This window comes from Hakea prostrata, chromosome 4 (assembly GCF_041222555.1).
Source record: "Hakea prostrata isolate BN-2017 chromosome 4, UWA_Hpros_2, whole genome shotgun sequence".
NCBI lineage: Eukaryota > Viridiplantae > Streptophyta > Magnoliopsida > Proteales > Proteaceae > Hakea > Hakea prostrata.
This window is the reverse complement of record NC_142603.1, coordinates 51,841,832-51,857,723: the sequence shown is the minus strand read 5'-3', so window position 1 is coordinate 51,857,723 and position 15,892 is coordinate 51,841,832. Positions and strand designations below refer to the sequence as shown.

The 15,892-nt window shown below is 40.2% G+C and overlaps 1 protein-coding gene across 2 annotated transcripts; it reads left to right on the top strand.

Moving 5' to 3' along the window:
* Positions 1–942: 942 nt before the first annotated feature.
* Positions 943–14,217, top strand: LOC149019492 (uncharacterized). Of its 2 annotated transcripts, XM_089153493.1 has the most exons (8): positions 943–1,275; positions 3,239–3,395; positions 3,523–3,599; positions 4,189–4,353; positions 13,057–13,167; positions 13,333–13,399; positions 13,475–13,752; positions 13,875–14,217. In XM_089153493.1, exons 2-7 carry the CDS (start codon positions 3,278–3,280, stop codon positions 13,744–13,746), a joined length of 810 nt encoding a protein of 269 aa, XP_089009619.1. In that variant the 5' UTR covers positions 943–1,275; positions 3,239–3,277; the 3' UTR covers positions 13,747–13,752; positions 13,875–14,217. The 2 variants fall into 2 exon arrangements, with proteins under 2 accessions (XP_089009619.1, XP_089009618.1); XM_089153492.1 differs by having other exon boundaries at positions 13,475–14,217.
* The last annotated feature ends 1,675 nt before the right edge of the window (positions 14,218–15,892 follow it).

Below are 15,892 nucleotides of genomic sequence, written 5' to 3'. Positions count from 1 at the left end.
ATGGTCCATTCTAGTATAATCATGGCATAAAGTGTCGGGGATATATTGGCAACATATAGGGATAAAAACCTAAAATACAAAAAACAGGAGAGAAAAGGGACATTGGCAACATATTGACCTTTACGAGTACATTTTGCTTCGTTATGACCGACTATTATATTGTTTGTATCGATCAAGCATAATTTCATATAAATTTGTAGGTTTTCCAACTTCCTGTTTCGCCGGCATACAGTCGGGCATGTGTTGATCAAGAACATTAGTTTAGATGATATTTTAGGTCAAAATAACCCTCCCAATGTGTTTATTGACCTCAAATTGTGTACAATTCATTTAATAATCCCACCCCCGAAACTGGGGTCGATTTTTTATTGACACCCCTCCAAATGTTGCCTAATATATCGCGATATGTTGCCGTGTCGGTGGTGTCACCAACCCCTGACATACACCATCGACACGGTGACATGAAGCGATATGTCAACCCTTAGGTATAATTCAAATAAATGATTTAATTTTCTTGGTATTAAAGGTAAAAATGTGTCTTTCAAGAATTTAAAAAGAAAAAAGTGATGATCGATAACTTATTCTTTGATAGATAACATATCCAAAGTGGAGGGGAGGGAAAAAAAGAGAAAAGGGTAAAAAAAATTGAGGGAGACAAACCTTGTAGTGTTAGAGGTTTCTTGAAATTTTTTTTTTTCCTTAGCAGTGTTTAACTCATTAACAAATCATGAAAGAGAAAGCAATTTGAAGAGTGTTGTTTTATTCATGTTTCTAGGCGGATCAATGGTGTCGCTGATCAACTAGCCCGGATGATTGAGTCGGTGACGGACTGACGGTATCAACTTTGTAGCCTATTTCCTCTCGTTGGTTGCATTCTCTTTGTACTACTATTGTCTCGACTCCGCCGTGTCAAATAAAAAAAATTAAAGGAAGAAATTCATTTTTTTGGTTAAAAAAGAGAGAGTGAAAACAGAAGGTGGTGGCTATCGAGTGAGAAGTGAGGCTTTCTTTTCGAAGAGACAAAAAACCCTAATGAAGCCCTTGATCTTGAAAACCATAATTTCTTCCCTGGAACTGTAAATCCGTTGCTGGTTTTTCTACCATATTAGTCGACGATGTGTTCTTTGCGAGTTTCCCCACTCAGTTTTTCTCTCTTGAAGCACTTAGTGTCAAAAGCAATGATCCTCATGCTAAATACGAAGATTTCATCTGACAAATTTTAAAGAATCCTAGAAGAGATAAGCCCTCTACCTCTCCATCTTCCTTATCTTCGAGGTAGGCCTTTAACTCTCTTATAGCTCTGTCATCTCATCATCCTCATTTATTGTTATGTTTGCATGCTCTGTTTTCAACATGTAGACTTATAAAACATTCAATAACAACCGTTACTTGATATGAATGAAAATATAAAGGTCTAAAGTCAAATAATACATTAAACGTGTTCAAGCCCCCTCCTCCTTTATACAATCCTACAATCCTAAAAGTATGACAGTCTATTGTCAGCAAACGGATCAGAACATAACAATCCTGCCGCAGAGTTGAAGAGTTTGGTTTGTGACCAATTGAAAAACCCAGATTTAAATTACGTATGAATTTCATAGAGCTATCCATGATATTTTCCTTGAAATTAACAAACGACACTCCATGAAGTAGAAGATTTGCAAACCAATCTCTATCTCAGCTGGCAATTTCTCCCAAATGAACATAATTGTGAGGGTTTATGGTGAAATGAGGGGTGAGAGTGGGAAAATGATCATATATTGCTTGGACGCCCAAACATGGGCAAGCTTTTCTAGGAAACCAGGGAAGAGGGGAGATACTTACAGAGATGGGATTCGGCGCTGGTAACTATTAGAACGGAGACGGAGAAGATGAAGAGGGAGGGTCTTAATACCCTTTCATGCAGACATGCAGACATGCCGACCGCCGTTGCAGTAACTGAGGCTGAAGATGGAGGGTTTTAAAACGATTTTTAGCTAATTTATCTACTTTTTGAAGAAAAAAAAATACACCAAAAACTGTTTTTCAGTAAATTATCAAAGGGTCCATTAACTTCTTTTAAGATGAAAGGTATGTCTCATGTATCTAATTGTTCGAGGCTTAGGCTCTTTTTTGTATCAATCTCATTTTCTATTATGACTATTTATAAGGAATAAATAAAAGAATTCATTGTTGGTCAAGAATGAAAAATGGTTTGGTGAATTTATTAAAAATAAATTATAAAATAAAAAATAAGTTTAGTGCCAAACAAAAAAATTATTAGAAAATAATAGTGACCAAGTGAGAAAAGAGGCAAAAATGATGGTAAAAGAATGTATATTGACTATTTTACATTCATCTTAACTATAAAACTTTTAAGTAAACTTGCACATAAATGAAGAGAATGAAATTCTCACCATTGATAAATCCACTCAGCTGATATACCAGTATGCAGAAACCTATGTTACCTGGATAGGTCATGAACACATCAATCTGAGGTTTCCAGTAGGAATTTTGCTTTAGACAGTACTCAGTGACCCATTTGATGTACTTTTGATGATGTGAGGACAAATGAAATTACATTCAATTTCCATGCAAAGCATAATAAAAAGCCTCCTATATGAGGCAAATTCAGAGAAGGCACCAATTACTGCTGTTTATGGGTTATCAAAGCATAAAAGAAATGAAAATAAAGGAGAAAGGTGCCAGCCTAATCAGGATGCTAGTTAGAAACTCTGCCAATAGTTGCCAGGTTTTATTATTCAATCATGCCTTTCCCTTGATGCAACCTGAAATTCTCAATTTGAATCTCAGATGCAAGCAGGCCCAAAAAATCAAATCTATGAGCAGATTTGAGATAAGGGAAGCAACTGCATCTTGCTTTGGATTCCAAACATGTTTAAGCTGGTTCATCAGTAGTTAATATACATCAGGAAGTCAACTAGTCTCCTTTGGTTTCCTTGTACATGTGTGTGTGTGTATTTTTCATAAACTAGGAAGCACCATTTTTGCTATTGATGTTTCACATGATGGTTTCTCAGTCAACAAATAGGCACACTGAGGGTGATGCATAATATTTAGTTGTTTGTATTCCACTGCTTTTATGTTTTCAATTTCCTTCCTCTATTTTGGTTCATAATCCCCCCCCCTCTTTCTTTTCTAGTGCAAGGTGGTGTTCCCAACATATTTTTCTTGTTTCATTTTTGTTGCTACCTGACTGTCTCCTTCATTCTATACATGAACTATTTGTCCTTGACAGGCTAGTTGAGAGAGCAGATTTCATTAAGCTTCTTTCATCATGATGGGGTGGCAGAGGCATTTGCAGTCTATAATTCGTCATGTTGGCAGAAGAAAGGCGCAAGAGAGTACATCCTTAAGTTTATCTGGTGCCCGTAAAATTTCCTCCTATTTATCAGGTAAATGAACTTACGTTCTTTTTGTAAAAATAGTCAATGATGGGTATTTAGGAGAAAATGATTCCTTTCATGCATACCAGCCATTAGGTATTGAAATTTGTTAATTGTAAATGGACTTCTTTTGCAGGTGAATTTCCACATCAACCAAGAATGTTACAATACACAAATATTCCAAGACCTCTTCATCAATATTTACAGCAGTTGGTAATGACAATATGTTTGTTCTGTATCAAGATTTTTTGAATTGGTCAAAATTACCAACCTACTGTTTTTTAGCTTCTCTCTTACTGATCTTTTTCAAATAATTACTTCTCTTGTTGGTGTTCGAAGCATTTACGTGAGGTTTGTCTTTCTCAGGGAAACCGCTCCCTGCTGCCAACCTGTGTACTAAAACTTACAAACTATCAAGCAGTTGTCTTCTTGTTTGAGGCAGAGCCCCAATAGCAGACTGGGGGGACATTCATATATTTTTTCACCTGGTCTTTCATCTGTTTTATATACCTTGTATATATAGGTTAGAATGATGAATTTTCAATCACTCAAATATTTTCTCCTGACATGTCAGTTGAATAGCAAAGCCAATAGAATTGGTTAGACATTGCAGGTAATAGGGCATGTCGAGGTAATGACCCTCAGGTCTATCGAATACTCCCTATGTCATGTTCCCAATCAAATGAACACATGGAGGACATTCCTAAATCAATTGTTCTTAGGTTTTAGGGTTGGTTTCTTTTCTGCATTCATCTATTGCTTAGGTGTTAAGATTGGTTTATGTCTGTCACTGTTGTTGCAGGGCATCTCAAGTACAAGGAAGTTACTTTCAGATTCATCATCTGATACAACACCCGTTTCTTCTCCATTGATACCCATCTCAGCACCAAACAGTGGGGAAACTGAAACCCAGGCTGTTGTTTCCAAGCCTTCAAAAGTTCAAGCAGTTTTGAAGGGCATTAAGCAGGTTCGTTGACATCTCTAATTGCATCATTGATCTTATCTATGTATGCAAAGGACAATCACGTACATAGATATTAGCCCTTCACTTTCTGCACGTACCATATAGGTTTATCTTTATTATTTCAAAGTTTTATGTCCTGTAGTTCTCTTTTAAGGGCATTTAGTTGGTGAGGTTGCCATTTAGATATGTTGATATATACATTTATGTTGTCCTTCCCTAACTCTTCAAGCTTTTAGTTGAAGCGTAGTGATCATGATGTTGTATTAGGGAGGTCATGTGTTTGACCTGTGGGAGATGCATCCAAATTCTTTATTCCCCAATATTTCTTATCTTGGGGTGCCATAGAATCTTGGCCATGTGCAAGGACCATGTGATCTTGGCATGTGAGTGTGGAGGAGTGTTGATGCTTTTTACTAGCAATTCGAACTTTTAGGTGAAGCAGTAGCAGACAAAGAGAATGAAAAACCTAGGAGAAATTAGAGTTGCAAGGGAGGAGAACGATGCATAATAAGAGGCGGAGTGGGAAGGGGGAAGAAGAGTGCACAGGCATATCCACACAGGCTCTCAAATCATAGTACTTAATTCATCTTTTCTAGTCTGTCTTTAATGATGAGGGAATCATATAATTTATGAAGAGAAACAAAAGGCTTCTTAGAATAAGATTAACCCTATAGCTAAGAAACCAGAACTGGGAACCTCGGAGACATTTTTCCTCGAATAATATAAATTCCTAAAAGCCTAGGAGATCCAAAAACTCAAACTGAATCCTTTTCATCTTGTTTATCTGCATCAATTCTCTTGCTGTTGATTCTCTTTCATGAGTTCTCCAATACAAGAAGATCAGTACCATTTGATTGGTGTCCACAGATATGGACTTTAATTGGGGCAATAATGTAGTCTATCTCATGATCATCCATCAGGATCTTCTGATTGTTTTTACCAAAGATTGCCTCTTCAATTGGGAATCTTATTGTGGGGTTTCACAGTTGAAATTGGACCAGTGAACAAATCTTCAATTGCAACCTTGATCAAGTCATCAAACCATCAATTTCAGTTTGGCTTCTACCGAAAAAGATGGACTCTATTTCAGTTTTGATCATTACATTCATTGTTCATAGTTTCTTCCACAGTTGATCCTCCTTTTGACTTTTATCATGGTTGAAATCCTGTCACAGGAGAAGTTGTTAATATGGGTTGGCTCCCAAAAAGTTGGTTATCAAACCAGAAACTTCTGTCGAAACTCGAAACCCAAAACTTCAAACCCTAAACCCTGCCCCAAAACCTAAGACCTGGTGTACAAACCGGAATCTTAAGGCTTAAGGATCTTTAGTGAGGCTCAAAGGTAGTGAAAACAAAGATTGAAGAGTAGAATGCAAACTTTTATAGATATTGCAGAACACAAAACCCTAAACCAAGAGTATGGGTACTCCAATATGTGGAGACTTAAGCTCTTGGGTGCTTATATAGGCACAGAATCGAGATTCGGGTGCGCATAGGGCCCCATCGTCAGTACTCGAGATTCCTTCTGGATAAGCACAAACAAAAGTGACACGCAGGCCATGTGAAAAGAAGGTGCACTAAGTAGTGGCGCCGAAAGTAAAAGATTCGGTGCGCAGACCGAAAGAAAGAAAAGATGGGCACGTAGGCCCCACACGCTTTTTACAAAGTAAAGGCACCATCAGTAGTGCCTAGGGTCCACACGCTTCCTTTGAACTTCAGGTGGTCCACGTGGTAACGTCTTCTGCCAGTTTTGCATTAGCATCCACCATCTCCAGTGTTGCTTCTTCCATCTTGCCCAATTCTTCGTGACACCAAGTGTGTGTCCGATTTTCTGCAGTATACAATTTCTCAATTTTTGGGGCATAGTGGGCAGCAAGCATATTGTAGGTGAGCTGCTTTGCGCAAAGAACCCTTTTAGCTGCCGTAATATGTCCAACTTCTCGGATAGATTTCTGTAAGTCCAAGATGGATCGGAGCAGCTGCCTCTGTTTGTCTTGTAGTGCAACACGAGCTTCTTGTTCCAATTCTGCCATCGACCGCTGCCCTGTTTCGTCAACTTGTTGAGACTAAGCGACCCGGCGGATGCGAATAAGCTCCGTATACTGCGAGGCCCTTGGGCACTCGAGTGGCTGAATTTCCTCATATACCTGCTGATGCAAGAGTATACTTGGGATGGGTATGTCTTATGGACTGTTAGATGATTCACTGTGGCTGGACATGCTTGCGAAGAGTGAGCAAGCCTTGAGAGTTTGTCGGCAAGATAATTCTTAGAACCGTCAATATGCTCTATGTGGACTTGAACTCCGGTTCCGGTGAGGTAGTCCACGAATTGAAGCCAACGTAGCCTTGAGGGCTTATGGTTTACAGATTTACCAAAGAAACTAACTATAGCTTGACAGTCAGTTCTTAAGGTTACCTGTTGTTTGTCGAGATAATAGATCTTAAAAGCCTCCAGTGAATTTATAGCCGCTGCAATTTCTGTGTCTATAGTACTCTTGATGATCGGAAACCAACCACTGGCATAGGCTGAGATCTTTTCAAGACTGCGTGAGTCATGCTCACGTGGCTTCCACTTCAAGATTCCTCCCCATCCTTCCATGCATCCATCACACTCAATAATGATAAAACTTATTGGAGGGGGAATCTCTAGATCCGGCAGATCCTTGACAATCTGCTTTATTTTTCTGACGAGTTCCCAGTCAAATGGCTTCATCTTTTTGTCGCCATACGGGCTCGTCTTTTGATACAGGGGGCCCAGTAGGACCCCTAGCTTTGGGATATGAGATCTGGCATAATTCAATGTTCCGAGCCAGGATCTCAATCCTTGCTTTTCCTTGAAGGATGCGTCAGATACCTCAATTATTGCCTTTATGATGTGAGGTTGTAACCTCATCTTCCCTCTTCCAATGTGAACACCCAAAAAGTCAATTTCGGGAACAACGAGCTTCATCTTGGTGGGGCTTAAGATCAACCCTTCCTTTTGACAGATGTCTAGCACTTGTGTCAGGTGTTGATGATGTTTTTCCTCATCCTCAGAGTAGACGAGAATATCATCAATGTAGACAGCTGTAAAGTCTTCTGTTCCTTTGAAAGCTTTATCCATTTTTCGTTGGAAGACAGCTGGTGCGTTCTTCAATCCGAATGGCATGACAAGCCATTCCCGAAATTGACTTTTTGGGCGTTCACATTGGGAAGATGCGGTTACAACCTCACATCATAAAGGCAATAATTTGAGGTATCTGACGCATCCTTCAAGGAAAAGCAAGGATTCTATTCTCATTCTATTCCTTCTCCTTGCAATAGTGTAGAGGTGAAAACATTTAGTATTACGGTTCGTGGGTCATCCTCTCCTTGATTTCTGAGCACATAGGATCTCCTCCTCCATAAAAACTTCTCTAATTCCATCCTGAATTCTTGATCCAATTTGGCAAGAAAGCCACTATGAGTGGCAAGCCTCTTCTGGGTGCTGCCCAATCTAGTATACAATCTTCTTTTGTACACTTCCAAGTGACCAAAGCAAGCTCTATTCCACTGAACCAGTTGATCTTGAAGCATTCTCAGAGCGGTCAGAAGCTTCAGATTTCCATTCCACCCATTCTTTGGTCCTTACAGTGATTTGAAACTCGTTATGTCTAAACCACATAGCCTTCATCCTATACGGTCCTCTGCAGGAGATAAGTCAACAAGGAGAGTGGGGAGAGTGGTGATCCAGCTTCAATCGAGGAACGATCCTCACCACCACATCAGGGAGCATAGTGATATAATTTATTTATTTATTATGAGTTTACCTTTGGAGGATTGTGTTTTCTCCTTCAATTTTTGGGCTTGCTGTCACCAGAGAACATGCGATCCCTAGAAGGTAACCAAAACCCACCCAGCGGTGAAGGTGGGCTACTCCCTACAATACTCAAACAAAGCTTCATGTGGAAGGAAAAAGCTGAATCGGTCCCACCCCCAATCCCCACTTTGATTGACATAGTTACTAACCTTCTGCAACCTATGTTGCTCAAAGTAGGGAGGACCACCTCTGAGGTGAGGTTATAATCTGGTTTCTGGAGCAATCTAATTATAAAGCAGAAGAGAGTCGAATTTCCATCTCCAATGGAAACCCTGCATTTAGAAGTCACCCTAGGGCTACATGGCATAAAGCCCTTCCATAGAGGATAATCCGAACTGCAAGCATGAAAAGTCGTTTGCCCCCTTGATGACCCGTATTTACTTCTTAAGTAATTCTGCTTAAGATGCTTTTGGTACATAATTCCCCAAGCAGTTTTATCATGAAACCCTCATTCACTTTGTCTAAGCATCTGAAATCTAAACCACCATGCTCCTTGGCCTTGCACAAGATGCTCCAACTAACCAGGTGCATCATCTTCTTGGTTATGGTGTCTCCTCAAATAAAGGATCTACATGCTTTCTCGTCTTCAGAAGGTTTACCTCTGGGAATAGCAGTTTGCGTAATGGAGGATGTTCATGATGACGTATTTGGTCTAAGTGGTTGATGCAAACCCAGGTTTAGGTTATCTTCAGGATCTTCTAATTAAATTCCAATACTTAACTGAGGTCTCTGGAGGCTTTGGTTGATGGGCTTAGGGGTCTAAAACCCTACTGGAATGGGTAAATAGAACAGAAGTTTGGTGGATTTCAAGTTTCAATTTGAATTTTGAAACTTAGGCTAGGAATTGCTGGTTCTGTGGCAGGCTGTTTGATGGTTTTCTGTAGTTCAGAATTGATCTAAGAAGAAAGAGATGGAAATTGGGAAGTTTCAGAGTTTTCTCGAAATTTCTGCAACTTCTCAACAAAGAAGATGAAGTGCAGAAATTCCCAAATTCAGAAAAGAGGGGCTGGTTGGGGAAGAAGAGGTTAGGACCGACTTCTACAGGCTATTGCGACATTAGAGAGGGAAGTAAGGAAGGTTTGGGGTTGGGGATTAGCATATCCCAAGTGGGTTAGGACTTACTGTCGCAGGGAAGAAGGGTTGCAGGAAATCCTGGTTTTGTGTTTCAGATTTAGGACAAGGGTTTTAGAAAGGTTAATGGGGTTTGGAAGGTCTGACTTAGGGTCTAATGAAGCTTCTAGAAATTCTCCAACTATTCTCAAAGAGAATGAGGTGCAGAAATTCTGAACACCAGAATTAGGGCTGCTTTGAGGTTTTTAAGATTAGGATTAGGTTCTATAGGCTTAGGCGATCCTAATGAGGGTACAATGGGTGGTTTTGGGGCTGGGGTTGAGGGAATCCTAGTGGGGTTAGGACTGAAAACGTGGGAAGAAGAAAGGGGGGAAAAGGGGCTATGGTGGTTAGGGTTTGGGGTGGGGAATGGCTGCAACTGAGGGGATGGGGTGGGGTCTTGACTTTCTTGAATGTTGGTGAGCTTAGTGGAATTTTGCAGATGAGCTTGAAGAGGATGATGAAGGAATCTCAAAATTGAAACAAAAGGACTCTATTCCAGCCGCAGGGTTCCAAGGGAAATCCCACGACTTTCCCAAATCCAAATTCTCAAACTCAAATCAGTTCATTAATCCAAACTGAAATATTACATCAAATAACTAGGCTATTTATAGCCTTCACTGACCTTCCTAGACTCAACTAAGGAATCCCTACTAAATTGGGTTCCACTTACCTACTTGAATAGAACATAAGTAAATAGAACTACTTTTAAGATAAGGTCCCCACAATTAGGGAACCCTATCCTAACATACTAACAACTCCAACTAACAATCAAAGACCAACATTCACTCAACAATTAGGGCTCCAAAACAGGAAATAAAAACAGAATTATTTTCCTAAAATAATATTGGACTTGTTCAACCAGATATGACTCGATCTAGGGGTAGGAAAATGATCTTCTACCAGTGTTGTCAAAGCGTCCGCCTAGGTGGTTTTTCAACCACCTTGTTTTGAACCGCTTAATTGATGTGCTTTTTTTTTTTTTTTTGCCTTTTTTCGCTTAAGTGCTACTGTTGTCGCATTGTGCGCCTTATTGCTGACTAGACGCTAAAGCAACTGCTTTTTTGACATTTAGTACATAATATTTTTTCTTGACTTTTTTTTAATCAAAATTTATTCTATAAAGCCGTAAATAAATTTAATAGGTTAGTTATTTTGGAATCAAGGGACAAATTGCAAAGGAACTCTGAGCGGGACCCCTGTGCTTGTCGGCACCAGAATGTGAAGCATGTGCCATACTCAACATCGAGAATCAATGAATCATTAAATGGACAATGACTGGAAATCGGAATAATAAGATCTAATAATTTATCGTGTTGGCCCTGTTAGTACATAGTTATTGTTATGATGCATGATGAAATGAATTTATGTTTGGGTTCTTTTTTTGGATAACTTTTCATAATTATGATTCTTGAATGCTTTCTTTTTTGGATGAATGCGACTATTGAATGTTTGTTTGACTTATTATAGAAAGTAGTTGTATTGAAATTTTTTTATACAACCGCTTTGGTCACCTTATTGCTGCCTAGGCATTGCTTTATCACCTAGGCGGAGCCGCAATCGCTTTGGTCGCTTTGCTGCCTTGACAACCTTGCATTCTACCCTTGGATAGAATTCGGCCCCTTTTTGTTTGGCCCAACTTCTGAATGGACTTGGGCCCTTTTCTTGGCTCTTTTGGGCTGGCTAAGGGCTGGATACATCGGTGGCTCTACCAGCTAAAAGGAGAGGTGAGTTCGTCTTCCAACTAGCTAATTGATCCTTCACCGTGGTAGTAGTTAACCATGTTAACCCCACCCCAAAAGGGACACAAGGGTCCCATTCCAGGTTCGCAAGCCACAGCGGGACCTCTCTTCCGATCAAGAGTCTTGTAGTGAAGATTTTTGTTTTCCTGTACTCAATTGGCCTTTAGAAGCACCACAAAAATATTCATGTTGTCCCACGCCGTGGTCATTTGTTCCAACGAGGCTTCTGCAAACAAAACCACATCATTTGCAAACATAAGATGAAGGATAGTTGGTCCTCCTTCCAACTCGAATAGGTTTCTGATCCCTACTGGTAACCTGCATCCTAGATGCAATGGGATAAACTCATACAGAGCACATAAATATAGGGAGAGAGGGGGCCCTGTTGAATACCTCTCGAAGGGCAAAAGCTCTAGTCACCTCCCCATTGCAAATAATGCTCAGGGTAGAAGTTGTAACAATCTCATCACATTAATCAAAAGGTCTGGAATACCTACTAAGTGGAGAATTTCACTGATAAACTCCCATTTAACTCTGTCATACGCCTTCTCCAAGTCAATTTTGATTGCCATGAATCCTGTCTTCCAAGTTGTCCTTCTCATTGAATGGAATACCTCCTGTGCTATGATGATGTTCTCTTGGATGTGAGGACCTAGCACAAAACTGACCTGATTGGGCAATACTAAACTGGGCATGATCTCCTTGAGCCTGTTAGTGATAACCTTCATGATGATCTTAAAGTTGACATTGTAGAGGGAAATTGGTTGAAACTCTGTGATGCAGTCTGGCTCCTCCACTCGAGGAATTAAGGAGATAAGAGTATCATTCAACTTCTTATCCATCAGCCTTGAAAAAGCTTGCTGGACCATTCTTATGATTAAGCTTCCTGTGATGTCCCAAGAATGCTGATAAAAGGCTGCAGGGAACCAATCCAGACCCGGTGCCTTCCGAGGACCAAAACTGCTTGATAACCTTGTGTACCTCCTCTTCGTAACTCTAATTGTAAGAGAAGACAACCAACTAGAATCCAAACAGCGAAACTATGAGAAGATACAAGCATACTAGTAGAAGTTTCAGAATCAGTTAACAAGGCTTTAAAAAAGCCAGTCATGTGCTTTAAATCTTCTTGATTGTTCAACCAGCTCCCATTTGCATCCCCAAGGCCTTCAATTCTATTCCTCCTTGTTGCAATGGTGGAGAGGTGAAAATGTTTAATATTATGGTCCCCCCTGGGTCATCCACTCCTTCCTTGATTTCTGCGTCCATTGGATCTTCTCTCTTAAAAGTTTTTTCTCCAATTCCACCCTCTATCCAATTGGGTAAGGGATTCTGTGCCAGAAGCAAGGCTCTTCTGGATGCCACCTAATCTAGCATATAACCTTCTTTTGGAAACTTCCAAGTGACCAAAGCAGGCTCTATTTCACTGAACCAGTTGATCCTGAAGCATGCTTAGAGCCATCGAAAGCTTCAGATTTCCATTCCATCCATTCTTTAGTACTTAAAGTGATCTGAAGCTTGTTTTGTCTAAACCACATAGCCTCCATCCTAAATGGACGCTTCCTATACGGTCCTATGCAAGGAGATAAGTCAACAAGGAGTGGGTGCTGATCCAACTTCAATCGAGGAACGATCCTCACCACCACATCAGGGAACATAGTGATATAATTTTTTTATTTATGGGTTTAATTTTGGAGGATTGTTTTTCTCCTTAGATTTTTGGGTTTGCTGTCACTGGAGGCTCTTGATGGTGTTGGTTTGATTTTTGCTATTTGAAATTAGGTTATGGTGAGGAGAAGGTTATAGCCAGGATGTTCAAAGTCAAGGCCTCCGGGTGAGGATGTACTTCTAGAATACCATGACTCACCAACTGGACTAGGCTGTTTCATTTTTTTTTTTGGTGGCAGTTGTTGCTTTTGATAGTTTTCATATGGCATAGAAGATTAAAATAAATCAGATAGTATGTTGATTGGAATGCTTATTTGGCTGCTTCCTGATATTCACCGTTGTTTGGTTTAGAGTCCCAAGAAGGTCAATTTGGTGGCTGCATTGGTTCGTGGGATGCGTGTTGAAGATGCATTGTTGCAGTTGCAAGTAACAGTCAAACGTGCTACACAGACTGTCTATCAAGTATAGCAACGGCTTTCACATTCTTCTTTTACCCTTTTTATTTATTTATTTTTTTTTGGGGGGGGGTGGGGTTGCGTTTGGGGGTGGGGTGGGGTTAACTGTTAAGCAAGCTTCCTTCATTACCCCTACGTGTTCCTTCTCTGACTTTGTTTTGTTGTGGTGTAGGTTATCCACTCAGCCCGTGCAAATGCAACCCATAATCATGGATTAGACCCTGACCGTCTTCTTGTTGGTAACTATTAACTAATCCAAATCTTCTTCTATAGATATAGGACTACAGTACTGATTCTTGTGTTTCTTTTTGCAGCTGAGGCATTTGTTGGGAAGGGATTCTTTAAAAAGAGAGTGTCATACCATTCAAAAGGCAGATCTGGAATTAAAGTCAGACCAGAGTGTAGGTTGACGGTGGTAGTGAGGGAGATGACTCCTGAAGAGGAGGCTGAGATAGCCAGATTGAGGGTCAGCAATTTCCGCAAACTCTCAAAGAGGGAACGTCGGCTTGTACCACATGAACTTATTGAGACCACTCCAATATGGAACCGGAAAAGCAAAGCTACTCAACCAAGCGCGACGGCTTGATCAAGGGTGTACCCTATCTCAGTTTTATGCTATTTGGAAAAGAATTTTGTGGCTTGATTTCCAAGTTTGCGTTTCAGGTTCAAATAGTAAGAGCAGTTATTTAACTTGCTTGTGCTTCTCCTCCAGAGTTTTTACTATGACAGAACTCATGCCCAAAGTCCTTATCTCAGAGCACAGCTCAACAAGATTAATGGGGTTGATACTTGATATGGGGCAGAGGATTTTACATGGTGTCAAAAGGAAAAGGAAAATGTTCGATCTTTGAAAGAAGGAAGAGAGGGTGATACATAAACGAATGATTATGTCACCATGTTTTTTCTTTTTTTCTCAGATACCAAGCATTGCCGAAATGGGAGCTTTCAGTAATTTTCAAACTTGGGGCTTTTGGTTTGAGATCTCTCATGGTAAGACCTCATATTAGTTAGTTGTTGAATTATGTTTTAAGGTGATTAAAAAGAAGAGCAAATTGAACTGACACCCCAAAATGAAAGCCTTAAAGCACTGACACCCCACTTTATGTTTAAAAAACACATAGGTCCTATTTTGTTAGAATGATTATTACGTGGTTAGTCTTATTTTTGTAAAGACTATTATACCCTTCACTTATTCTTCAAGAGCTCTATTGGATCCCACCGGAAGAACATCAGCGGCGGTGAAATAGAAAAGAAACAGAAAAGAAAAAAAGAGTCGAATCCACTGGACAATGAGATGGAATCATCAGATTCTGGTGTTCGTAGGAGCTTTTATATCGATCAACGTTTCAATTCTATGAATGCACTAGAGATCTTGAGAGAAACTGTTAGAATCCTTCGGTTCGATTCGTCGCCTTTCATGGTGATTGTCCAGCTCTTATTTGCCCTGTTTCGCCGTAATCCTCTCCCATGTCTTCATTCAACAGTCCATCGTAAAGAGACTGACTCTTAGGCTTCTTTTGGTGGCACACTCTACGGGAATTCCTTTGAAGCCTTGTATCAAACCGTGGTGTCAACGGTTATCGAGATGGCACTTGCAGCTTCTTTTTACTTCCCTTTGTACATAACATAACATTTTCATTATTGCCTCCAAAGCCGTTGTGTACTACGTTGGCTGCACCTACTTGTGGTGTCAACCGCGCTGGAAGAGGAAGAAACAAAAAAGAAAAAAAAGCAGCACACTCTAGCCCCCGTCGGAAGCGAAGAGGAAGAAATCAAAAAGAAAAAAAAAAGAAGTCTAAGCGCCTCTGGAAGAGGAAGAAACAGGAAGAAAAAAAAAAAAAGAAGCAATTAGCACCGCCGCTAGAAGAGGAAGAAACGAAAGAAAAAAATTTGGATGAACCCCTATTGATAGAATCGGTGTTGCCTAAATTGTCGCTTTTGCTCTTGCTCTTGCTCTCGTGGATGGATTGCTCGGCGCTTGAAGTCGAAGGAGATATGGGCTCGCGGCGTCGATCCGATTTGGTTTGACATCGCAAGGTTGCAAGTCTGCTACGGCGAAATCGGAGATTCCCACACCATCACTTCCAACAAGACTACAAGAGGAAGACCATCGATGATGGTGTATCACTGCGCAATCCGGACCTAGACTGACTTTGACGGAGGGTTTCATAGCAAGGGTATTTTTGAAATTAAAATAAATTTAACAATGGATTAACAGTTTCACTAACAGAATGGACTAGTGTGTTTATTGAATTGGGGTGTCTGTGTTTTTTAAACATAAAGGGGGTGGGTGTTTAATGTTCTATTTTGGGGTGGCTGTTTTGTGGTTAAGGTCAAGTTCATGATTGAATATTTGCTCTGGATGTGCCCTGGTTTAACCTACTAAGGTTAGGGTTAAATTCATCCAAAAATAATGGTCATAGCGAGTTAGGCTAACATTCAAGGTTAAGAGGTCAAGATTAAGAAGCCCAGCAACCCAACCCTATTGTGGTCCAAATTGCCATCATTGGTTGCACAATATATAAATATGGTGAAAAATGTCATTGATACGCAGGACATGCCAAATTACAAATCACCTTTTCCTTTGGTGTTCTTTCTGGATCTTCCTTGCGAGTGGAAGAAAGTCCTTTAGGTGGATCTGGTGTCTTGCTCGGTTTAGTTTCTTTGGTTTGTTTTTGGGTCGCTTGATCCGGGTACAAAAAAAACACATTTTCCTTTTGGGGTCGATATCT